The sequence below is a fragment of the Cricetulus griseus genome, chromosome 2, assembly GCF_003668045.3.
Source record: "Cricetulus griseus strain 17A/GY chromosome 2, alternate assembly CriGri-PICRH-1.0, whole genome shotgun sequence".
Taxonomy (NCBI): Eukaryota; Metazoa; Chordata; class Mammalia; order Rodentia; family Cricetidae; genus Cricetulus; species Cricetulus griseus.
In genome coordinates this window covers 32710-57925 of record NC_048595.1, presented here as the reverse complement: position 1 = coordinate 57925, position 25216 = coordinate 32710, and the positions used below count along the sequence as shown (strand labels likewise).

At 48.1% G+C, this 25216-nt stretch overlaps 1 protein-coding gene and 1 long non-coding RNA gene across 4 annotated transcripts in view; one reads left to right on the top strand and one right to left on the bottom strand.

Annotated features, from left to right (window-relative positions):
• Positions 1 to 1177, bottom strand: part of Samd11 (sterile alpha motif domain containing 11) — a 17620-nt gene extending 16443 nt beyond the window's left edge. For both annotated transcript variants that reach the window (XR_003481896.2, XM_027398634.2), the window contains exon 1: positions 199 to 1177. Coding sequence is in view for 1 of the 2 variants with exons in the window: in XM_027398634.2 (XP_027254435.1) it covers positions 199 to 715 (517 nt within the window). In the remaining variant the exon portion in view is untranslated. The remainder of the gene's footprint in view (positions 1 to 198) is intronic.
• LOC113831567 lies at positions 364 to 25216 on the top strand. Of its 2 annotated transcripts, XR_004768067.1 has the most exons (4): positions 364 to 496; positions 15408 to 15570; positions 22381 to 23919; positions 24452 to 25216. It is a non-coding gene; the product is annotated as an uncharacterized LOC113831567 (long non-coding RNA). The 2 variants fall into 2 exon arrangements; XR_004768066.1 differs by lacking the exons at positions 22381 to 23919; positions 24452 to 25216 and adding an exon at positions 17436 to 17979.

Genomic DNA, 25216 nt, shown 5'->3' with positions numbered 1-25216 from the left:
TCTGCTGTGCCCACTAAGTCGCTCGTGCGTGGATGGATGGACAAGCGGGACTGGGGTGGGGGAGAAGGGGATCCCTAGCACTAGCCCTGGAGCGGCAGCGCCCCCTCTGGGTTAACGCTAGGTGTCCCAGGTGGCAGAATCAGAAACCCGGGAACCGAAGAGGGACAGCGGCCGCTCAAACCCCTACCGCGGGCGCACCTTTGTGGCGGATGCTTCGCTTCCAGTCCTTGGCCGTCTCGCGGCCACTGACGAACTGGAACTCGTTGGGTGTGAGCCACTCGCCCCGGTGGCGGATGGACGGGCCCTTGCTGCCCTGGCAGAGTTTGCGTACGTAGAGCAGTGCGCGGTTGGCGCCGCATTCCACCTCAATACACGGCTCACCGTTGTCTAGCAGCGGCTGGAAATCCGGTGCCGCGGTTGCAGTGGCTGAGAAGCGCTCGAAGGCCAGTGGGTCTCGGGGCAAGTAGAGATGAGACGCGGTCTCGTGCAGGTTAAGGTAAGTGCGCGGGGGGCGGAGTGAAGGAGTCAGCAGTGCCTCATAGCCTAGAGCCGAGGCGGGCAGCGAGGCGGCCGGGGGCAGGGCTGCTGCAGCGGGCAGTGGCGCCAAGTAGGCGGGCAGTGGTGGCAGCGGCAGTGCGGCCAGGGTCGGGTGGAAGGTGGCCAGGGCCAGGGCTAGGTCCTCGCGGCCCGGGAGCTCCTTTTTCACTGCTGGCATGGCACCCAGAGGCTTTCTGTTGCCCGCTCAATTAATTTTGGTTGGAGTTAGGTCTTGGGCCGGGAAGCCCTGGATAGAGCTCGAATTCGCACTCACTAGGCGGGCTACTGTGCCTCAGTGCTCGCAGCTGATGCAGGCGCCTTGCTGGCCGCCGGGCTTCCCTGGACAGTTAGTTGTCTGGACGGTTAGCTTGGCCTCAATCGCTTGAGGCATGGTGCTCGTACTGCCTAAGATCTTGGGCAGCCCCTGGGTTCTAGGTCTTTGCAGAGCGTCGGAAGTCCAACTCGCGCGCAGAGCCAGTCCTTGCCTCGACACTAGCCAGAGCTGGGCTGAACCGGGCAGTGAGAAGTTGCGGAGTCGCCAGTCCTGCTAGTAGTCCATCCAGGGTTTCTTAGCTTCAGCCCCGCCTCCCCCCGCCCCCCAGCTGCCCCGCCAACACTCGCGTTCACTGGAGGACTTGGAAGACACGCCGCCGCCGCCGCCGCCGCCGCCGCCGCCGCCGCCGCCGCCGCCGCCGCGCCGCCGCCGCCCGCCGCCGCCGCCACCGCCGCCACAACTTGGCCCATTTAAACCTCCCTGGCGCGGCGGGCGGGCGCGGGCTCCGGCGGGGGGTGCGTGAAGGCCGACTGGACTCTGATGACATGGAGGTTGCGGGACAGGGCTTCAGACCCTGGCTTCTCCCCAGTGGGAGAAAGGAGACCCTGGCGTGTGGGTGCTGAGTGCAACACCCAACTGTAGCCTAAGGGAAAGTAGGGTAACCTGCAGGATAGGTGAGTGGGCTTCAGCTGAAATGGGGCTGGAATGGTCCCATTTCCCCTTGAGTGTGTGCCTTCTCCTCTTCCCCTCACACTGTCTCTATGTATCTGCAGGTTGTGGATTGTGGAGTGTTTCAGTTCTGTTCATAAGAACAGCAGTTCTCTGCTAGTTTTCTCTCACTACCCATTTCTCACCGAGTTGGTACACTGGATCCCTTACTGCATATTCTCATTTTGCAGATGAGAACCTGAGACAGGTTAAGTAGTCTTTGAATGACACACAGCTGTTTAAACTATGATGCCTACCTCCATGGTAAACAGTCAGAGCCACAGAATGGGACAAGGAGGCATTAATGGATTCAGGGTGGGAGTAGAGGATGGTGACAGTTGGCTCAGCAAATGTACACACCAACACATTTTTATTCCCAAGAGCCACAAATCTGGGAAAGAGGGACCTGCCACATCGATGATCACCTTGTTACCCCACAGCTTTTCTGTACAAATAACCTTCTTCAAGGAAGGGCCTGGGAGTGAGGAAACTGCCTCCTGCCACCTTCTCTAGTGACCCAGCTGGTATGATGCTTGTAACTGGGGTAATTCTTCTTTCCCCACCAACCGTGGGCCTGCTTCAATCACCATCCATTCCCAAGTTTACTTGGAGAGTGAGATCTGCACATACACTGCTCACGTGTGGAATGTGCTAGGAGCCTGGACAGCCCTTGCATCTTCATTTATTTACCTTTTTTTTTTTTTTTTTTTTTTTTTGGCTTTTCAAGACTGGGTTTCTCTGTTTGTAGCCCTGGCTGTCCTGGAACTCGCTATGTAGACCACGCTAGCCTCAAACTCACAGAGATCTGCCTGCCTCTGCCTCCCAAGTGCTGGGATTAAAGGCATGTGCTACCACTGCCCAGCCTTTTGCACTCTTTCTAATAATACTATTCTTCATATAATGGTCTGTTGGTGCCTCAGAGGATAGATGGAAGTGGGTGACCACTTCTTTCTTTACCAAATTTGGCTGGATCCTGGACTCTAGTATGTCACTTGTAGACAATAAACCTTCCTCTTCTCTCTATGTCCTATGTCTTGCCTAAGGTATGATGCCTCCATGTAATGCATATAGGTGCTGCCTGTGATTCTTTGCCTAGGAGAGGCCATCATGCTAATGAGTAGTTGTGGCACACATGGAAAGACCATCATGGCTTCTGATTACAGTAGAGGGTTGGACCTCATGTGTTCACTGCCTGAACATAACCCCCAATCTTGCTTCCAAAGACATTCCCTCAACCTAGAGTTTCTCCTGTTAATGTGCTCCTGTGTACAGAGGTTTTGGCTTCAAGACTTTCTGTGGAATTGGAAAGCACAGGTTTAGATCTGAGAAGGCCACTACTTGGTGTGTGTGTGTGTGTGTGTGTGTGTGTGTGTGTGTGTGTGTGTGTGTTTACCCATGCTTCTTTTCTAGCCCTGTTTACCATCTCTTATCATGCTTATACATAGAAACCATTCAGAAGAGGTCAAGGGCTACTGATCAGTTAAGAGTAGAGGGCTGCCCAAAATACCCAACCTAACCTCATGCCAGTCTTGCCACACCTGGAGTACTAGGATCCCTTCCTGAAAAGAAAGACCCTGGCTTATGTCCAAGGCTGGAAGACCATTCCCTTTGTCCTTTGTGCCATTCCACGGCTTGGCAAGGAAGTCCCATTACACTTACTCTTTTTCCTGAGATGAAGATCCCTGTCCAGGTACCAGGCTTCCTCTTTGGGGACATTATACTTTCTATACTTGTATTCTAGGCTGGAGCACCTTGGTCACACCTTCTTCTGTACTCCTTAGAATGGAACAGAGGCTACAGGGAAATAGTTTTTGCACTAGAATCATCCAGGCTGCCTACACCTACATTACAGCCCCTCCTCCACCCAGGAGGCCCCACCCTCTTGGCTTTGGAATGGCCTGGTCGCTGCTCCTGGGCCCCCTGTTTGGGGGCCCTCTGCTTCAGGCTGAGGCTGGAGTGCCACTGCAGGAGGGGGAGGAGAATCATAAATAACCCTAGTGGCTGTGACCTGAGATATATAGGAGGGGCTTGGTCTGGTCACAGGCCCCTCTGTCCCAAGCAGGCTTGCCTGTCAATTTAAGATTGCCTCCTCTTAGAGCCCCTTTATTCATATGTCCATCAATTATCTGTTTACTAAGCCCAGATGTGGTATAATCCATTGGAAGAGAGAGCCAGAGGTTCAGCTATAAGAAGAGAAATTTGTGAGACCACAGATGTGATCAGAGGAGGTACTGGGAACAAAGTCTTAGTTCATCCCTCAGGCTGTCTGTCTGCTTATGATAATGGGCTGCATGCCATGCAGGTGTCTTCCCTCTCAGTATAGAGACAGACAATTTGAGAGCTATTGGTTTACAGATGTAGGCTCAATCCTCAGTGGACACAGAGCTGTGAGGAAGCACTCCTGTTTAACCACCAGCAATTGTGTGCATGCTCAAAGCAAAAGGTAAACATAAGTGGGTCCCAACCTACATCTACGTTAGCTTCTAAAGTTCCTGAACTTGAATGTGCAGGATGGTGCACAATGCATAGGCACGCACACTCAAATGTCTACACAAAGCAGGCAGTTTCACCACAACAGCACAGACAAATCAGAGGTACACTAAAACCTGTACACACAATACCAGACCTGCAGTCACTAGTACCAGGTAGATTCTGTCCCACATGTTCTTCTGTCAGGACAGCATATTTGGTCCAAGTTGATAATGCTGTTGAACTTCCTAGGTAGAGTTAACTTTCAAGGTCAGAGGTTAGTAGTAAATTAGCTAGGGCTCCCTCAGACATTTTTGCAAAGGGATCAGACTCTCCAGAAATATGTCAGCTTCCTGTCTTGGTCAGAAATAGAGGAGCTGCCCTGCTGGGACATGCCTGACTTGGGGCTTGCTATGACCTGGCTGTAGGCTATGTTATGTCTCTCAGGAGAAGGGAGGATATTTCTGAGACTGGGCTGTCTACTGACCTTAACCTTTTTCATTAAAGAAATGGAGATAGATGAACCTGAGTTCAGACTGGTACCACTCCTATGGGTGCATAGACAGCATTGCCTTACTAAATGCACTCTAGCAGGTGCCTACAGGGGCATGCAGTCCCTAACTGTGCATTGACATTCACTGATCATGTTGATGTATGCTGACATATTCAGTGATCCCAACACAACTCCTAGATTCTGATCTGGTATGGTTTGCAGAGATCTTCTATCATCATGCATGCTCAGCCTCTCCCCTTGAGCAGGGCAGAGATAACTGGCCACTGTAGAGATGGGTTAGTCCCTGCCTTATAGTAGCTTTCCCAGTGTTGTGATAGCCCCATTGCTTACCTGTTCCCTTCTGCCACTTGTCCTACTGGTATTTATATACCTTCTTGTCTCCAGAATATTATTAAGAGTTTGGTTACAGGTACCCTCTTCATCAATAAGATATACTTGGGAGAAAATTCTGGCATAGTCAGGGGTGACAATATTGCCATTAGCAGACACTACCTAGAAAGTCCAGGGGTGTATGGGATCTGTGTGGTGCTCTTATCTGAGGGCACTGACAAGGTGGTACATAGTCATTCAAGAAAATTGCTAGGGGCAAATCAGGTGGCCTAAGATCCTGCATCCCAAGTTCTAGGTATTTAACTGAGGTCTCTTGATGCTGACAAAGTTTCATCTACCACAGGCTTCCTGTGTGCGTTAAGTTTGTGTGGCAGTTTTGCTTTCTGGGTCTCTAGAGAGTAGAACTTGGGACAAGGGAATGACAATGGAACCTCAAGATAGATAAAACCAGCTAGAGTTGTCTGGTAACAGCATTAGTTGAGTAATGTCCACTGCAGGAAGGCAGTACCAGCTCGAGAGAGCCTGATATAATGATCAAGGTGCAATATCCCAGGGGCAGATTCCAGAACAACCAAGATTACCCTGTGTGTCACATGTCCTTGCCCCAGTGTGGTACATGTCTTGGGGCAAAATTTAGTCATGCAATATAGAACAGCAGTGTGTGGAAAAAGCATGTTACAGAACAGTAATGGAGTCAGGACATGTAACATGGCGTAACATAGAGCACAGTACTTTACATATAATACCTGGCATGATGTTAGGAGCATCTAGGGCTACTGGTGGGCTCCCATTGCCAATGGGCCCTATTCCATGGTGGGTGATTTTGGAGTGCACTGATGTCTTGTTATCTTGTGAGGAATACCTGGGTGTCAGGACCAAGTCACCAGGGTTCATCTCTTTTCCTGTGTTGTGACAAGGGGTCACAATGGGCTATCCTTGATACTACTGGATAATAATGGAAAGAAGCCATGTAACTCTGGAGTCATGCACTCCAACTTTTGTTGTAGTGCCAGAAATGAGTGTGTGGAGGCCCTGCATAAAATGTTCACAGAAGCCGGTGGTCTGGTTTCTACCAGTTTACTATGTGCAGAAAGGCATACATATTCACAGCACATACGCAGATGTCTACATGTACATGGGTTTTAAATTAAGACTATTGTCCATGGGTCTTCCTTGGGGCCTTGTCCATGCCTGGGGCCTGGCATGACTGCTTTCTTTGGGAGCAAGGTTTCTCTGATGTTGAGGGTTAGGTGTAGCCATAATCCTGAGTTCAGTAGCCCTGCCTGGAGTTACTTATGTCCCTTTTAGTCTGAGCACCATTTAGCCCCTTACAATGTAGGAGGACTTCAGGGCAGAGATTCCACTTCCCATCCAATCCCCTGCTGCATCAGTGAGGTTAAGACTAATAAAACACACACCTCAAAGGAGACAGCTTTATCTTGTTGATCGGAAGTCTGCTAGCCCAATTTATGATGGAACGTAAGATCTCCAAATCTAAATTTACACACCACAGTATAACAAGAGACCAAAGAGACTGAAAGTGGATTTGTAAGAGGACCACCAAAGCCTCCTTCTGTAATGCTGCACAGAAACCCTCACATCCTGACTCTTGCTCCAAGGGAGTGATGGCCCAGCAGGAAGACAGTGGGAAGGACAGGTGAGATTCTGTTGGAGAGGTATAAGGATAAACAAGAAGATAGCTGACCTAGACTATTCCTGTTTAGGATGATAACCATTCATGTTGAAGATGAAGATGACAATGGTACTGAGGGTGTCTATCACTCTGGGACAGGAAGCCCATCCTTGTGTTCTCATACTTTCCTACTACAGGTAGCTGTAGCTTAGAGATCAGGCTGGAACATGGTTCAGATCCTCAGGGTTCATTTTCAAATGAAGTTGCTGTGGGTTCAGGTTAGATCCCTCGCCTTTTTATGCCCTCTACCAATAGGGGAGGGCTGTAGAGAGATGGCCCTGTCATGGGTGCCTAGCCATTAGAAGGCTGGGTCTTTGAGTTTAGGGCAGACCCCGACTTCAGGATTTATACAAATAAATGAAATAAAGAGTGCTGGCAGCCCTGATCTGATTACAGTCATTCATTTTCTGGTCGTTAATAATTTGTGCAATAAAGGATTGAGGCTGCTCCAATGAGGGGGAGGCTGTGGCTCAGCCATCCCTTGGCGCCAGCAGTGGGAGCTGGAAACATAAATTATTAGTTTCTTATCGCTTGGGCTGCCATAGCTCATACTGCCATGGTCTGATGGGGGTTGGGAGAGGTCCTACTCAGAATGTGCTTTGAGCAACTGTTAGTTCTAGAATCTCTGGATGGTGCTCTTTGTCACTGTAACCAACACCTTAGTGCCTCAGGCTGTGACCCCACAGTTAGAGGCTGTGGCTACTATGGGGTGGGGCTTTGTTTCTTGTTCCTTAAGCCTCCAACCCTTACTAAGTGAAAACAAACCCTCCATTTGTAAAGCCCAAAGCCCAGGCACACACCTGCTCAGTAAAAGACAGAATTTCTTGTCACCATGTTCTCATTACCGAAACTCACAGACTGCCTGCCCCTTTTCCAAGTTCTCAAACTATATGGCTTCATGCTGGGAGGGGGGTGTGTGGCTCAGAGCATTCGTACTTGAATTTCCATATCTGCAGGGAATGTCTGTCTTCCTGGACCAGCTCCTGATCTGGGAGCATTGAACAGAGTGCCCACCCTGGGATTGGTGCTGTTTGGAGGCCTTGGTCACCCATTAATACCAGGTTCAAGTAGGGCAACAGGAGCCTTCTATAGCTCTGGTACCTTTCAAGAGTTCTGTTCCTAGGCTTTTTGTTTGCATTCTGAGATGCAGGGGCTGAGGTAGGTGAGCTGTGGTTGAACTCAAAAGCTATAGATCAGAGAGCTCTAGCCTTAGGGCATGACAAAAGTGTGGCCAGGAAGGATCCTAGCCTGCCTGGGGTAAATCTTTGTTTCTACCTTCAAACTCTAGCAGGATGGGCTCAAACAAGTTTAGAAAGGCAGAAATGGGTGTGGAGGGAAGGAAGAATGATGATAGCCTCTGCTTCCTGCCAGAGAAGATTGTTAAACCTCAACCCCCATCTGTCTCAGCCTTTTATTCTGGTGCTGGGAGTCACCCAAGCACTGCCTTGCATTTGTAAGGATGGGTTAATATCTGGTGGCCAATGTTGTGTGACAGAGACCTGGAGGTAACATGCCCAGGGCTGTTTGTCCACCACTTTCTTGCTATGTGGCTTTGGAAAGGTATTCAACCCTAGCCCTGTAAAATGGGACTGACTATTAAAGGAAGCAAAACTGTTCTTTGGTGAAATGTACAGGTCGCAGATATGCTAGGGTGTGTAAACAGTCCAGCACATATCCCCTGAGCCACATGATTTCCAATTTCTCACAGCACAGCTCCAGAATGTTCCTACTTGCCCCAATCCATCAAGTCCTCATCAAGTATCTAACCATCTGAATTCAGTGGCATCTAGTACTGTAACTTGTGTGTCTACAATCCTATCATTTTTATTGTTTCTGGTTCATCTCCCATTGGCTGATTTTCCTTCTCCTTTCAATTTGTGTTTGCCTGTTGCCTCATCTGCTTGCTGAATTTTGATTAGGAAATAGGAACTGTGGATTTTGTAGTGTGTTCTATTTTTTTTTTTTCAAGACAGAGTTTCTCTGTGTAGCTTTGGAGCCTATCCTGGAACTCACTCTGTAGACCAGGCCTTACAGAGATCTACCTGCCTCTGCCTCCCAAGTGCTGGGATTAGTGTGTAGTATTTTTTTAAAATAAATTTTCACTTTGCTCTGGATATAAGAAGTTACTTGGAAACCATTTGGTCCTATTGTGTTTTGTTTTGAAGCCTGGCTGGGATACCAGAAGAGCATTTCAGCTAGGTTGAATTCTGTCCCTAATCACTGTTCAGGCCCTGCTTTGTCATTATTTTTGTGGGCTACAGTTCTACAGATTGTCTGTGGAAGCTGCATAGTCCCTGACAGGACTCTCTTTTATTCTTATGATTGCTTGTCTCTGGGCCTTTGGGCCTTTTAGTATTGCCATCTCTGATCTTGGCTTGCTGACAGTGGTAGGGTTCCCAGTTCTGTCTCTTTCCCCTTGAGAGACCTTCCAAACTCTTCTGAATCTTTCTTTTGGAACTATAACCTGTAGATTCTTGAGTCTATTATTTGTATTATTCCTTGGGCTTCTTGTTCTTCCTAACTGGTATTTCTAGTGTCACTGTACATCAGGAATACAATCAGGCACAAAGGAGCTTCTTGGAAGTCTTCTGAATGTACCTAGGTTGTACTACATGGATAGTCCCTCTGGTTTCTGCAATGTGTGGTGGCAGCAGACCACTAGATCATTAGTTGTCTAGTTGTCTATTGGTTAGACAAATCTTACCCAAGTCTAACCAATAGACAAGGAGTAGGTAAGAGGGACTCTACTATCAACGACAGCACCTGCAGTACCTCAGCTTCATACTGTTCCCTATCTACAGTATCTCAGGCTGACCCTGATGTACATAGGATTTTCTGCAGAACTAGGAGGAGCATGTTTGCTGAAGCATACTAACTGTGATTAGGGGTGAGACTACTTCATAATGAAAGCTGCAGACTCCTGTTGGCCCTGGACCATTTCTGTTAAGTTTCAAATTGAGACCAATGGCTGGTGTCTACTTAGCATATGAAAGTGGATTCTGGCTGCCAGGTTATCCCTTCATCCTTCAGTCTCTACCAGTTACGGGGGCCCTCCTGGATGGCATATCCTACCCCCTACCCCAAACTTCTCGAACCCAGGGCCTTGAGTTGTTCTTCCCTATATAATTCAACCATTTTTTATTATCTGGTCCCTTTTGTCTCTTCTTTTTGTGCCTCTGGCCAACCAGCCAAACTGGTTGCCACACCTGGTTCTCCTCTCTCCCCTGTCCCCTACGCTCTCTCTTCACATGGCATAGCTCAGTCTGGTCATGTTCACTCTGGATTCTCCCAGATGTCCCTGACTCTGACTATGTTCTTTCACATATACATAAAAAACTTTCTCCTCCACCACACCTAGGAGCAGTCATCCTTTCCTTTTTTATTTCTTTTTTTTTTTCATACAATTACCATTGTCCCATTGTGAGAAGATAATCTTAGAAATGTCCCCATAGGGCATGAAGCCTGCTGATGCTGTGTCTCTTTTTCCCCCTGGAAGTGGGGTCTCTGTAGGCTACAGGGAACATTTTGAGGCTGAACATACATGTGTGCTACAGAGAGGCTAATAGCTAGCTGCACATGAGACCTGGTGAGTGGTTGGTCCCTGGAAATTATTTGAAACATTGCCTGTGGTGACAATGAAGTTTACTGCTGGCATTGGAGGATTTGGGATTTCTATGGTGTCCCTTTGGTAAAAAAGTACTCAGGTATACAGGCTGGAATGAGGTGGGACTTTCAGGTGGATTCTGGCTTTTGCTTTCAGTTGCATAGATTGACAAGCAGAGGGTCAGGAATGGGGCATCCAAGAGCAGGATGTTAAGGACAGAGGCTGGAAGAATGCAGAAATATGAGATGCTCCTGGGTCTTGAGATCCTACATTGTTTCTTTAGTTTGATAGGCAGCTTGCAACCAAAGCCATCAGTGGATAGGCATCTTTGGAGTGACTCTCTCTCTCTCTCTCTCTCTCTCTCTCTCTCTCTCTCTCTCTCTCTGTGTGTGTGTTTGTGTGTGTGTGCTCACATGCATTCATTTGCGCTAGGAGTTATACCTAGTTCTTTGCACATGTTAAGCAAATGCTCTGCTGTTGAGCAGCATTTCTAACTCTGCTCAACAGAGTTTTTTTTTCATACAACTATTGTACATAGTTGTATACATACAAACTATTTACAATAGATTCTCTGGGGGAAATGGCCTTGTTAAAATTGTCACCTGTTTGATTGGGATGCAGTAGCTCAAGGGTAAAGTACTTGCCTAGCATGTATGAAGTCCTCAGCTTCATTCCAAGCATTGAACAAACAAACAAACAAACAAAAATAAAAAAGAGGAGTGGGAAAAAAGAATGAACTGGAAGTCACATCTTTAATCCAGCTATCAGCAGATCCCTGGAAAACCCTATCTGAAGGCCTACCTCTACCCACCTCTAATGTAACTTGGAGTCCTTGTTGACTCCTTGGATTCCTTGTCTTCTAGTCGTTGTCTTCAAGTGTAGAATCAACACAGACCTGTTTATCTGCATACAGGATTCCCCTCTGAGATGTTACTGCTTGTTAAAGAAAGTTCCTGCTCTTAGGAGGGCTCCTGTGTTCCCTACTTTCTGGTTGATCAGCCCTTCTTGGTCCCTGCTTTTTCTCACTAGCCTAGTAAGTCTCATTTTTATTCTATGCTGGTTGTCACTAAAATGGACTCCCTCTGATTTCTTGACTGAAAGCAGAAGTAGGGGATCTGTGACAGTCAAGGTCTTTTGGGCACCAAGGGTGCCTGATCTCTTAACTCCTTCGGTCCAGAGACTGCAGATGGAATGCAAGGGTCCTGTTAACTTTTGCACATGTTAAGGGTTCCTCTGTTTGCTTACTCAAAGACATGGGTCTTTGCCACCCATCTAGGTACCTGAGAGTTGTCTTCTTTTCTTCCTGAATACCAGCTGGGACTCTCAGAGGGTCAGTCTTGCTTTGTGGTTTGGCCCCCTTCTCTGGATGATTCAACATCCTCACTGCGGATTTAGCCTTTTCACTTTTCACTCTGTCTATCCCCTCCATGGCTACCATACCCATAAATCTTACATGGATTTTCTTCCAGGGTTGGACCCCCTACAAACATACACACATCCCGGCAAGAACACATAGGAGATGAATACAGATCCATTAATGTAGCCCTAGCTGTGCATTAACACAAAAACAATTCATCTGTATTTCCCTCACCTACTCTGGAGATCCTGAATGAGGAGCTCCCACTCAAACTCTGTGTGGTAGCCTTGAGACTGATTTCATTTATCACTGACGGAATATGAGTAATTTTATCGTGAAACACAGTTCAGGGTGATAGATGAGGGAGCCAGGGCAGATGATTGCCTGGCTACCTCTCACTTTAAGAGGGATGCTTAAAGGGGGGCCTTCTGCCTTGTATAGAGAGGCAAGGGGAAGATGATGGAACAAGAGAGAGCGAGGATGAGGAAAAAGAGCTTCAGTGTGGTAGCTGGAAAAGCTTTGTTAGTGGGGGAGACAGAAGACCTAGAATTGGCCTCCCTGCCAGGGTCCCAACCAGGTAGGACACATGGCTGTCTCACAGATATGCCCAAGGCAGAGGATGAGGGACAAACAGGTGTGTTTTTTAATGCCCAGATAGAAAAGGAAATGTGAGGATGTTTTCACATGTGTCTCTTTTTCTTCAGCTTCTTCACAAATTGGTGTGATATCTGTCTCACTATCTCATCAATACTAGCCAAAGTCATATCTGCCTTAACCTTTGGATGTGAAAGCATTTGGCTCCTGGATCCTCTTCCATTTATTCAATTAGGGAACCTGCCTATGGCCAGGGGCCATGGGTCTAAGACCCAAACAATAGTGAACAGCAAGGGACTCAGCAGGCTCGAAGTCACATAGTAAACAAGTTCAAGTTTCTCGGGTGTGGTCAGCCAGCCCCTGTGGTGATATCTTGCTTATACAAATGTAGCCTGTCTGAAGGTCAGAGAATGGAGCTTGCCACTAGATAACCATAGGGGTCTGGAGGTCTGTACAGACAGACAGGAAGTGAGATAGTTCGGTGGCAACAGGATACAAATAGGGAGAAACAGGAACTTGCTCTTTTGTCAGCTGCGATGCTAAGAAGGGAAGATGTGGCTGTAGCTTGCTCTTTTTCGCTGATCTCTCAGTGTTTTCCTCTATATCTGACTCTGTTTTTTTTTTTTTAATTATTTAGAACATTAAGAACTCCATTTACAAGCCCCAGTCCCCTTTCTACCAAAGTAAAGCCCCTTAATGCCATCTCCATGCAGCTAGGAAGTTGATCCCTTGGCTAGTCACAGGGTTAGACAGATTCAGTCCTGCAGGAATGATTCTACTGTTTCTTGTGTGTCTGGTGAGTACCCTGTGGAGCTGACAGCCAACAATGCTGTCATCTTGGTTGATGAGCCTTAGAAAGAAGGCTGGGAGTAGTGCAAGGGAATCCTTGTGCAGGAGTGGAGTTCTCCCTAGGCAGCTGGGCAGCTTCCCCTGAGGCTGCTACTGGCTCAGCTGAGGCGCTGGGCGCATCCAGGAAGTCTGGGTCACTGCCTGCCCACAGCTGCCCATATGCTTGCCTCAGTGAGTTACTCTCCTAGACTCCCTGTTTGCCACAGGTGATTAACCCTTTCACCTCTGGTTGCAGGGAGGTTGTTTGAGTGGATATCAGGCGATACCCTATGTACAGTTGCAGCCAGAGACACCTGTAGAAGCTGCAGGTACATGGGTCCTTTTCGTTGAGGACACTGTCACTCCTCCCCCTTTCCCATATAGCCAGGTTTGTCCCTTTCTTATTGTGGCAGAAGAATTCAGTGATTAACTGGTAGCTCCTGGTTTCTGTCCCAATTGTTAATAGGCTAGGCACCCCACTGGTGTCTTCACATAAATACTGAAGCCATTGTCCACTGCCATCTCAGGATACTGATGCTTCAGAGGATATAACTTGGGTATAGCTTTTGCAGAGAGACTAGTTAGATTTTTGCCTCCTGCTACAGGGTTAATGCCCCTTCTGTAAGGACTCAGGGATTATGCTGGCCTGCCCCTGTCACCTGGCAGAATGCACTCAGGCAGTACCCTGGTCAGCCTAGGGTTCCATGATTGTGTAGGTACAAAGGACCCCTTTGAAGGAAAGACCCCTGCCCACTTGCACTCTCTTCTCTCTTTCCAGTTTCCTCTCTTTCCTGCTGTTCTCTTTGGGCAGACAGGACTTTTCCTGTCTTCCTCTTCTGGCCTCTCTCTGTCTCTGACTCTTTACCTCTTTTCTCTTTCCTTCCACCTCCCTTCCCTTTCTAATAAAACTTCTCACTTAAGCTCTGATGCCTGGCATGTTTATCCCTCCACCTAGGTCAACATCACCTGCCATGGAATCTGCCAATCCCCCCCCCCCATTATTCCTAACACCTTCCCCAAAATGCCCTCTTCCCCCAAGCAGATTGTATAGGGAGGTGACTTGGTCTGTGGTGGAACTTGACTTCAGGATTGCCAGGGTCTGGAAGAAGGCATGTAGATGATGGAAGGCATGGGTGAAGAAGCAAGTCCAAACACAAACTCCAGAGAAGTGTCCCAAAGGACTTAGAGGCAAGTGAGATCCCAACACTTATCTCTCCTTGACCTTTGAGAGATTCACAGTGAACTATACTACTCTTGTCTGCTACAAAACCAGACTGAACTATCACACATGCCCAGCACATCTTATAATTTCCTGTGTTGTGCCCCTTTGCTTTATCTATAAAATACTATCATTATTTCATAAGGGTTATAGTATTAAATTAGATTTTATATGAAATATTTTGTACATTGCCTGGTAAATTGCATGAAAGAGAGAACTATTTACATATCCTCTGCACAGTCATTCTGAAAGAGTGAAATTCAAATAATGAAAATAGTCCTACACATGGAAAATAAGAACACGGCAATCCAGTTTTTTTTTCTGCTGAGCAGCTAAATAATTTGGTAGAGTTATTAGATATATTGCAATATATTTTAGGTTCTTATTTCTAGTTTAAAATAAACTAGATGGGTGATGAGCAGTTGATTTTATAAATTATTTTTAATTAGTATACAAAATAGCAAATTCCCTTATGACATTTTCATACATAATTAATTTGGTTTTCTATTCCCCTCCTCCCATACCCACTCATTTCTCCCATCTCCTTGCCCTTAGTCTCCATTTATAAACTCTGGCTCCAGTATTCCCTTCCTACTTTATGTCACATGTTCTATTACCCTCGTTATTTTCTTTTCTAAAACTATTTCCATTATCCGGAATCCCTTTCTATGTTAATAACCTATACTTACACTCACTCCTCTGTAAGTATCCTTTTTTTTTTTTTTTTTTTCCCCAGACAGGGTTTCTCTGTGGCTTTGGAGGCTGTCCTGGAACTAGCTCCTGTAGACTAGGCTGGTCTTGAACTCACAGAGATCCACCAGCCTCTGCCTCCTGAGTGCTGGGACTAAAGGTGTGTGCCACCACCACCCATGCCATCTACCTGTCTTTAAATTTTACAACTTTATCTTTCTTTACAGATGAAAAAATTCCATTGTCGTCATGTACCACATTTTCACTACCCATTCATCTTTTGATGACCATTTTATTTCCTTGCTATTGTGAATAGAACAACAACTAGTGTGAGGAGCCGCACTCACATTCGCCATTACAAGATGGCGCTGACATCCGCTGCCGGATCAAGTAAACAATGTTGGTGCGCATGTGCCCAGTGTTTTTCCACTTGCCTAGTATTGCCTCTCCCGTGGCGTCATATAGGGTGATGAGTCATCCACCTATCCCAGCTGTACACGCACTGCTTGGAGCTTATGAGCCTTTATAAGGGGACGGGATTCTTGGCTCGGGGGTCTCCCTAATCGGAAACTGATCATCTGTCTCTCAAGATGCATTAAAGCTTTACTGCAGAAGGATCCGAGTGTTCTGTGTCATTCTTGCTGGCGAGACGATCGCGCGGGACATCTGGTGCCGAAACCCAGGAACTTGTTGACATCGCCGGCGCCGCGGGAGACCCCTCGGAGGACGGGGCGGATTCAGAACTGCAGGGAGGTAAGTTCGGAGAGGTATGCTTAGTCCTGATATCCTTTTTTTGACTTTGGCCTTAATTTGTCACCACCATGGGATGGGTCAGTAGAAGCCTTAACTCTAGTCTTGATTATTCTTCTTTTGTTCATATTGGTCTTATATTGTGCTCATCGTGGCTGGTGTTTCAGTTCTCGACCAAGCGGACCCCAGGTAGCCGCCAGCATAATGGGCTCTTCACAATCTATAGCCACAGCCTTGCAAATGGTTCTAAAACAGAGAGACCTAAAAATTGCTCCCCACACACTCCAAAATTTTGTGAAGGAGGTGGATAGAGTGGCGCCATGGTATGCCTGTTCCGGGTCCCTTAACGTGGCTTTCTGGAACAAATTAGGTATGAAAGACCCCGAAGGGATACTTTCGTAGAGGGAGACCCACACACCCAGGAATCAGCGAGGCCACGAACTGGATGTAAAAAACAAGAGGCTTTATTGGAGACGCGGGTACCCGGGGCGACTTAGCTTTTCTGAGGCCAAGCGCCCCGAGCCAAGGGAAAGGGGTCCTTATATAGGGAAAAAGGCGCAAGCTAGGAGCAGGGATTCTATTTGATGGTTCAAATGAGGCACAGAGCCATTCCAGATCAGCATATTCTCAAGGTCTGGTGTCTGGTACAACAGACTTGATTCCTCCCTCCGCGCCCAGGTGGCTGACCTTGGGGGCGGAGACCTTGGGACGGAGTGTTTCTCAACGGGGGGGGCGTGGGGGCGAGGGGTGCTCGGCCCCAGCCCCGGCGCGGTGCCAGGGCAGCCCCGCCTGGGTGAACCGGCTTGGGAGGGAAAACGGCAGCCGGGGGAAGTGGAGGCCGGCGGGGGCAGGATGAAGGTGAAGCAGGGCAGCTCTGCGGCAGCTAGCAGCTCCCGGACAATTATCGCCCCGCGCTGCACTCTCCAGCCCATCCCGGCTGCTCCAGAGAGAACACCCAGCATCAGCATAGGCGGGGGGAGACAGAGAGGCAGCGGGCCTTTCAGGTAGAGATCTAGATAAAAAACACATGGAAGGGGATCTTCGTCTAGGTACTAAGGCCATATGGAAATTAATTAAAACTGTCTAGAGGATGAGGCTTGCCGTCCCGCGGTAGCAGAGAGTCAAGAAACACTTGAAGAGGTACAGGATAGTATGTCAGAAACCGAACGAGATGAGAGATTGGGAGCTCAAAAAAGGAAGGACATGTCTAAGAAAAAGGGCCCTCCCCAGGATACAAAAAAGTGGGGAGAGAAGAAAGGGGATGACCAGTCACACCCCGGTAAATTTAAGAGAAATAAAGACTCAAAACCTAGTCTCTACCCTACGGTGAAACTAGAGGCCTTGGAGCTGAGCAGCTCAGACTCTGAGATTTTAGACTCTAGCGAGGAAGCAGAGCTAGAGGAGGAGGCAGCACGATATGAAGAGGACAGATACCACCCCGATAGATATCGGCTGCCAAAAGTGAAAGCAAATATGAGGCCACCGCCTGTTAATCCAGCGGGTGTACTTCCATCAGCACCCCCATTATATGAGTCACAACAAAAATTTGGTACCGACTCCTTTTTACCATTAGAGGAGCGGAGGAAACTGCAGATGGCTTTCCCAGTCTTTGACAGGGGAAAACCAAACAAAAGGAGGGAATGGGAGCATCCTTACCCTCGGTGCCAAGAGTTGCAATATCCATGGCACTCTTTACCCTTAATTTTCTAAACATTGACGCTCAGGGCCATACTGCGGCCAAGCGCCATACCTCAGAACCTGAAAGGCCAAAGGAAATGGTAAAATGGAAAGATCTCTTGACTGGTCTTTGGAGAGGCCCGGATCCTATTCTCATAAGATCCAGGGGAGCTATATGTGTTTTTCCTCAGGACGAAGAGAATCCCCTGTGGATCCCGGAAAGACTCATCCGAAGAGCCCCTTTGGACCCTCAAAAGTCGGAACTCCACCTTCTCCCCTCAAATTAGTCGGGAGTTCAATGAGACCTTTCCAGGCTCTTCCTAGATTTCATCAGCAGTTTCTTATTTTAAGGAATGGGTGGGGGTGGGACTTTTTGGCACAATTCTCTGCAGTGGTGTGGTGTTTATGCTTTGGACTGTGTGTAGACTCAAAACCCAAACAAAAAAAGATAAGGTAGTGGTTGCACAGGCACTCGCTGCCCTAGGGAATGGAATCTCCCCTGGCATTTGGCTAAGCATGTTGAAGCAATAGGTCGCCGACTGGTCAGCTCCTGCACCTCCGGAGGTTTGACCTCATTGCACGGAATAGAGTGAGCAAGGTTCAGCAGGCCAAAAGAGTTGCAAGGCTAAGCACTGCACAGAAAGGGCCTGCAGCTTTTCTTGTGGCTCTTCTGGGAGATATGTCATCTTGCATGAAGGTTATATGTCATAATGCCCTTCCCCCAGAAAAAGACATAAGGACGGGTCTGGGCCTGCTCTGGACACAAAGTCTGGAGTCCTGCTCAAGACAAGGTCTGCATCCAGTTTTGGGGAGTTGACCTCTATCTCCACTCTGCATTTGGCTGGCCTATAGCCTCTGTGTTTCTATATAATTATATAGGGGGAGATGTGAGGAGCCGCCATTCGCCATTACAAGATGGCGCTGACATCCGCTGCGGGATCAAGTAAACAACGTTGGTGCACATGTGCCCAGTGTTTTTCCACTTGCCTAGTATTGCCCCTCCCGTGGCGTCATATAGGGTGATGAGTCATCCACCTATCCCAGCTGTACATGCACTGCTCGGAGCTTATGAGCCTTTATAAGGGGACGGGATTCTTGGCTCGGGGTCTCCCTAATCGGAAACTGATCATCTGTCTCTCAAGATGCATTAAAGCTTTACTGCAGAAGGATCCGAGTGTCCTGTGTTGTTCTTGCTGGCGAGACGATCGCGCGGGACAAACTAGTATGGATGTCCCAGCATTTTTTGGGTAGAATATAGAGTACTTCAGGTATACATGCAGGTATACCATATACTACAGCTATATTATACAGTAGTTATATTTTTAGTTTATTGAGAAACCCCCACACTATTTTCTACAGTGACAGAATCAGGTTACACTGCCACCAACAAGGAGTAGAGTTTTTTTTTCTATATCTTTGCCAACTTTTACTGTGGTTTATTTTCTTGATATTATTGTTATGTCTCTACAAGGACTGGCAGCCCTGAGGGTGGGGAATATTCTTTGTACAGTATCTATGTGCAGCCTGAGATAGACAGAGGGCTGCTTTGGGCTGCTTGCTGAGACCCCACAACTTCCTGGACCTCTGCTTGGATTTCCTTTCATGGAAAGAGCATGAATGCAAACCAAGGCCTGAAAAGCTAAGATCCTGGGGTCCCTGTGAAAGGTGTGAAGTGGAGTCTAGGGCAACCCTGGGCCTCAGTCTCTTGGGTACCAATTGGTACCTCCCACTCTGGGGGCAGCCATTTGAGAAGCAGAAGCCCTGTTCAGAGGGGGGGGGGTTCCTAGAGCTGTGGGCTGAGTTGGTGTCTCAATGTATGGATAAAAGAACTACCAAGTTGTGGCACAAAACCCAGCAGTAAGACCCTTGGGTGGAGTATGGTGAACACTGGACTTGATAGGGCAAAGGAAGCCATGAGTGGTAGTGGTGAAAGGAGCCAGTGGTGGGACCCCGGGGAGGAGCCCAGCAGGGGACCAGACTGTAGGACTCCACCATGATTGCTCCTACTCTAAGACCCCTGGAAAGCTCAGGCCTCCAGGATCTCAGCCCAGGACCTCGGTCACCCCAATCACCATGTGGAGTCAAAAGCTTGATGCAAACAGCATGAGGCTTTATTATAGTTGTTTAACGAGCTAAAACATGTTAGCTCTGGCCTTCCATCCATCCGCCATGGTGGATGGATAGGAAAGACAGCTCGAAGTGTCTGCATAGAGATCTTATAGGGCAGCATAAGGGGAGTGTATAGGGGTATGCACAGGCTCAGGATTGGTGTGCCTCCAGGCTTGGAGGCCTTGCCCTGTGTTGATTGGTCAACTGGTTGTTATGGCCCATAGGCCCTTCCAGGGTGGTTGCTATGCTCTGCATGTCATTGCTGTGTGCTTGTCCGTAAAGCACACCCAGAGCCGAAAAGTGTAGCACCACCAGCTAACTTCTGATTGGTTCCTTGCCATGAGGCAGGCATTTGACTTCCTAGTGACTAAGAGAAGGTCAGACAAGCATGTATTCAGCTGTTATGGCTGCCGAAAGGAGCAGGCATCTGACCTTAGTGACTAAGACAAACTCAGACAAATATGTGTTCAGCTGTTATGGCTGCCGAAATGGGGAGCTGGTCCCTTCACTACTAGCAGCAGCATGCTGACCAGCAAGCAGCTACGGGGACAGTAGGACAGTGGCCTGGCCTGCAGAGCTGTTTGTTGTCACCAGTGCTGGTGTTGGCGCCAGCGCCAGCGACCAAAGAACCGGACCAGGCGAGAGTCTGTGGATTAAGAAGGACACAACTTGGGTCATTCGGTAGAAGTGAATGCCATCGGTTTATTGCAGCCAGCAGTTTATATACAAGAGGAGATGGGAAAACATCACCTGCTAGAAGAACACACTCCCATGCCCCATCATAAACAAGGAAACCACAAACCCTGTCCATGGCCAACGAAGCAAGAATGGGATGGGGGCAAGGCATAGTGTTTCAATAACAAGAAAGTGTTAGACCCCCCTGGAAAACTCAGGTATCCGGGGTCCCAGGCCACGACCACGGTCACCCCAATCACCAGGCAGATTCCAGAGCTTGATGCAAACTGCATGAGGCTTTATTGTTTTTTTAACCAGCTAACCCTATGTTAGCTCGGGTCTTTCACCCACCCACCATGGTGGATGGCTAGCAAAAGACACCTCGAACTGGCTGCCGAGCGATCATGTAGGGCAATGTAAGGGGAGTGTCTAGGGGTATGCACAGGCTCAGGATTGGTGTGCCTCCAGGCTTGGAGGGCTTGCCCTGTGTTGATTGGCCAATTGGTTGTTATGGCCCATAGGCCCTCCCAGGGTGGTTGCTATGCTCTGTGCATCATTGCTATGCGCTTGTCCATAAAGTACACCCAGAGCCATAAAGCATAGCGCCACGAGCTAACTTCTGATTGGCTCCTTGCCACGAGGAGCCAAGTGACCAAGGCAAGGTCAAAGTGGGTACGTGTTACTGTCATGGCTGCCGAAATGGGGAGCTGGTCCCTTCGAAAGGTTCATAACAGGATGTTAGTGGTCGAGGCAAGGAAAATAGTAGGTACCTGTGGTTATGCCAGAAAACAACTCACAGAGACCCTGTGGGGCCTGGGTCCCAACAGTTTGTGACTTCAGATTTGCATTTGTCCCTGGAGGTGATTGTGGTCTGGCCTTGGGTGATGGCTCTGCTCTGGCCAGCAGGGGGCTCCAGACCACAGTCAGTGTAGGACTCCAGGTGCCGCAGAGGCCATGAAGTGGGAGATGTGGTTCTGCTCCTGCACTCTGCACCAGGTGAGCCTGTGGACCACGCAGGAATATGCTACATCCTCCCTGCCATGCATCTCTGATGACAGGGTACAGCTGTGTGAGGTATGAGGGGGTCACCTAGGGAGACAGAGTGTTCAAGACGAGCAGTGGCCATTTGCCCTTGTCGCTGTCTGTAGCCCCACTACTTAGGCAACATTGTGGCACTTACCATTCTCAGTATGGATGACATTGGTTCAGTTGCTAAAATTAAGCACATGGCCTAGGCCATTGTCATGGAGGTGTAGGATTTGCCCTCAACAGCATTGACTGGAGCCAGACCTACACAGAGCAAGGAAAACACCCGTCCTCATACTGACTACTGCTTTTGGAGTGCAGGTATCAAAACCAATTTCAAGATTAGTGGCTTCAGTGCAGCTACACAATTCGGCCATTGCAACACAACATGGGGAATGAAGTCATCTCTGTGATGTAACTGCACTAAGAATGCAGGCGGCTGGGACAAGGCTTTAGGACATGGGCACATCTTGGGTACTGGGTGGCTCACCTGATATCTTCGGCAAGAAAGGCAGTGAGAATGCTGACCACTAATTTGGTGCAGCATGCCTCTCCAGATAGCATCTAAGTACACACATTGAACCATACTTGGCACTTGAAAGCAGAAATATCTGCCTCGGTGCTGAAGGAGGGCTGCAAGGACATCTCTCTACAGTTCATCTCCAACATGGACATTGATGTGAGCTCCAAAAGTGAGGGAGTTGGGCTGGAGCAAGGTGTCACTCACTGTAGACTATTCACCCCACAATCTGAGTTCTGAGCCCTCTAGGGTAGCCAGGGGTTGGTGGGGGTGGATAAAGAAGATGCAGCCCAAGAGAGTCCCTTCTCTCAGACCTGTTGGGACCAGGTGCTGTTAGTGGGGATTACAGAATCAGTTGGGTCCCAAGTTCACCTCTGATCCTCAGTGGTGGCCACAAGTATATGTTTCCCAAGGAGACACCAGAGCAGTAATATCTAGCTAACACTGGCCAGGCTGGAACCTTATTCAAGAGTGGCTGGAAAAGCACCAGGTATCAGGGGCACTAAAGCAAAGTACATGTCAGGAAATAATGAGGGTTGTGTATTTGAAGATATGTGCTTAGTAGATTGGATGTGTCCCTACAGGGAGCCAAATATGTTTGTGACCACACAGAGCTCATTCAGTAACCCATCTGTGACACACCTAATGGATAATAACTCCTATTTCTTGCCCTGGAACCCTTCAATTAGGAAAGTGTGTGTGTGTGTGTGTGTGTGTGTGTGTGTGTGTGTGTGTGTGTGTGTGTGTGTGTGTTGATATCCCTACTACCCGGTCTCATGTTCACCATGGATTTTCTTATTCTTCAGGCCTCTTTGACCCTGAACACATGAGATATGACATCTACTCAGGACCCTACTCAGGACCCTTCCATGGTAGAGGTAATAGAAGTGGCTGTGCCCATGCTGAGCAGGAACCCTTAAGATTCCTATCTCTTGGTGGAAGGTGGGTGGTTGTGACCAGGAGAAAAGAGGAGAGACAGAGTCCAAGACAGGCTCATGCATCACTGGTTTCCTGCATCGGGCTACATCCATCAAGCATGGCCACCATGTTTCTATACCTTATTGTGCACTTGCTAAGGTGGTCATGTTTGAGTTTGCTCACCAGTGAGCAGGACACAATGATCTTTGTCACTGCTGAACACTCTTACATCTTCTCTTTTGGTGCCTATACACTTAGGGGACCTCCATCTTTGGTAGGTGTGGGTGTGGTGGGTGTGGCAGATATTGCTGCCTTATAGGAATCTGGTGCCAGGCAAACAGGGAAGGCATGCAGACACCATTCTGCAAACAAATCATCCTCTCTTCCTGCAGGGCTGGTTCTCTTCAAGGCTTGGAATGGCAAATCCTTTACCTCAATCCTATATAACAATAGTCCACGCTACAGGCCCTGTAATGGTGTTCAGGCTGATGTCATTAAGGAAGACAGCATGAAGATCAGTAGGATTGTCAACATGGGATAGGGACTGAGAATGCTCATGGAAGTGGCAGTCTCCTCCTCTAAACACCCCTTCTTTGCAGGAGATCCCACATACCATCAGCAGATGGCTGTGCCATTGGGCAGATAGATCAAGTGTGGCAAGCACCTGCATGTGCACCTGTGGAGAGAATTCTCCCTAGAGCCCTATCCCAACTGTGCCCTGGCACCCCCTCCCTGCCAGAGCATTTCGCTTCCTCCTCAGTCCACTGGTCTGCACCTGGCAAAAATTTCCCCTCCAGTTCTTGAGATAGGGTCTTGCCTAGTCTAGATTTCAGTCCACCATCTTCTTACCTCAGCTTCACAAATTCTGGAATTATAGGTGCTTCCCGCTGTGTCTGGTTGGCATAAAGATGTAGAATATTTCTCACCTTCCTGGGCCCTCCACTATTCTGGGGACAAGCCAACTGTACACAATATCTGTCAGTAGTACTTGTTCACCTAAAGCTGCTGGAAGGGTGGTCTCTGGGTAGGGATGGAGGTGAGCACACTAACACAAGTGATTTGGTGGCAAAATACTAAATTGTTTAGCTTGGTTTTTACCTTCTACTGGATTTAACTGAAACAACTTTTGTCTAATTTATTTATATCTGACAGGTAAAGGTACACTGATTCTCAAATTCCTTTACAGATTTTAGAGTATGACATTTAACAACAAAAAAGTGTTTTATGACAGACAGACATGCCAGATTCTGACTGCACCCTGTATCTCCTCCAAAAAAAATGGATGGCTGCAGAAAAACTTCCACCTGGAGGCCTGCTTTGGATGTGACAAAGCCAGTCACATAGCCTTTCACCTCTACTGCCTAGTCCCCGCCTGGATTGGACAACAGGATGCTGAGGGAACTGATCGTCTCATCCAGCCAAGACAGGTAGACCAATCCCTAACCACACAGGAAAATCTGTCAGGCCTTCTGGGCTTAGCAGCTAAAGGCAAAGTACTGCTTTGGTCTGGGACTTGTGTTCCCCAAAGACCACAGAGACTTGGGATCACCTACATAGCTGGAAAGCTGTCTCACTTCTGCTAATTTATTTATCCCTCTCAGACCTATCTGATGTTGTTTGGTGACTAGGCTACCTGTAGCTCATTAGTTCATTAGTTAAGTTTCCTGCTAAAAGTACAGACAAGTGTGCCTCTTTCACTGGCTTCATAGTCGGGGATTAACAGGTTTCAGATGTAACTTCAGAGGTTCAGAGTTTTGAATTTCCTCTGGTTGTTTTCTAAAAATGTTCATACCTTTTAACCTAAAGCCATAGCCTTTTGCTATGACATCAAGATGTAAATCTGTTCCAGCTGTCTTACAGTTACCTGTGAGTTCTTGGGAGAAGTTCTGCTTCTGTATCAAGAGATCTGGTCTGGTGAAAACAGTCTCCAGAGCCCATTTTGACCCCACCTATTTTCAGTATATCTTTCAGGTTCACTCATCCTGCCTTGGTCAAGGCCAGGCCATAGAGGGTCCTCCAGATAATGCCAGCACCTTCATTAGCTCCTGAGACTTCACCATTTGTACCACCTCTACAAGCTCAAATGGGCACCTACCCAACAACTGAAATCTGGTTTTAAAGGTCATACCCCCCTCATGTCTCCCTTGCCTCTTCTGTACAACCAGGATACTTCTCCATTCCATTCACTCTGGCAGTTGTCACCTCTCCCATGGCTAGCCCCATACATAGGGCCAATGATAACAATCTACTTTTTTCTCCTTGGAACCTGCCTTCTCAGCTCCCTCAAGAAACAGACGCCTGAGGTCTACAGGCTGGCAGTTAACTGAAAACTTCTCCACCCATACCTCCTGCTGAATGTGAGCTCACCTACTCCAGACTTTCTCCCTCCCCACATGGTCCCTTGTCAGCAGGAAGAAGCCAGATTTAAACCGACGCCCCTATACCCAAGGAGTCTGGGATGTTTAGGTGGAAGCCATACTGGCTTTACAAAGAGGTTGGAATGGTTGGTAGCCCTGTCCCAAACCCGCCCTCAAAGTGCCAAGGGTGGTGTCCACTCCCTCACTTCAGTCCAGACTCCACCCCTAAAATCCTAACCCATCCTTCTATTGGTGGCTCCACCCCCGGAGAGCATTAAAAGCCCCCACCTCTGGATTCACCTTGTGGTTTCTTGTTTTCTGTTCCCCTGGGGCCACCCAGGAATTCTTTGCTCAGATTAAACTTTGA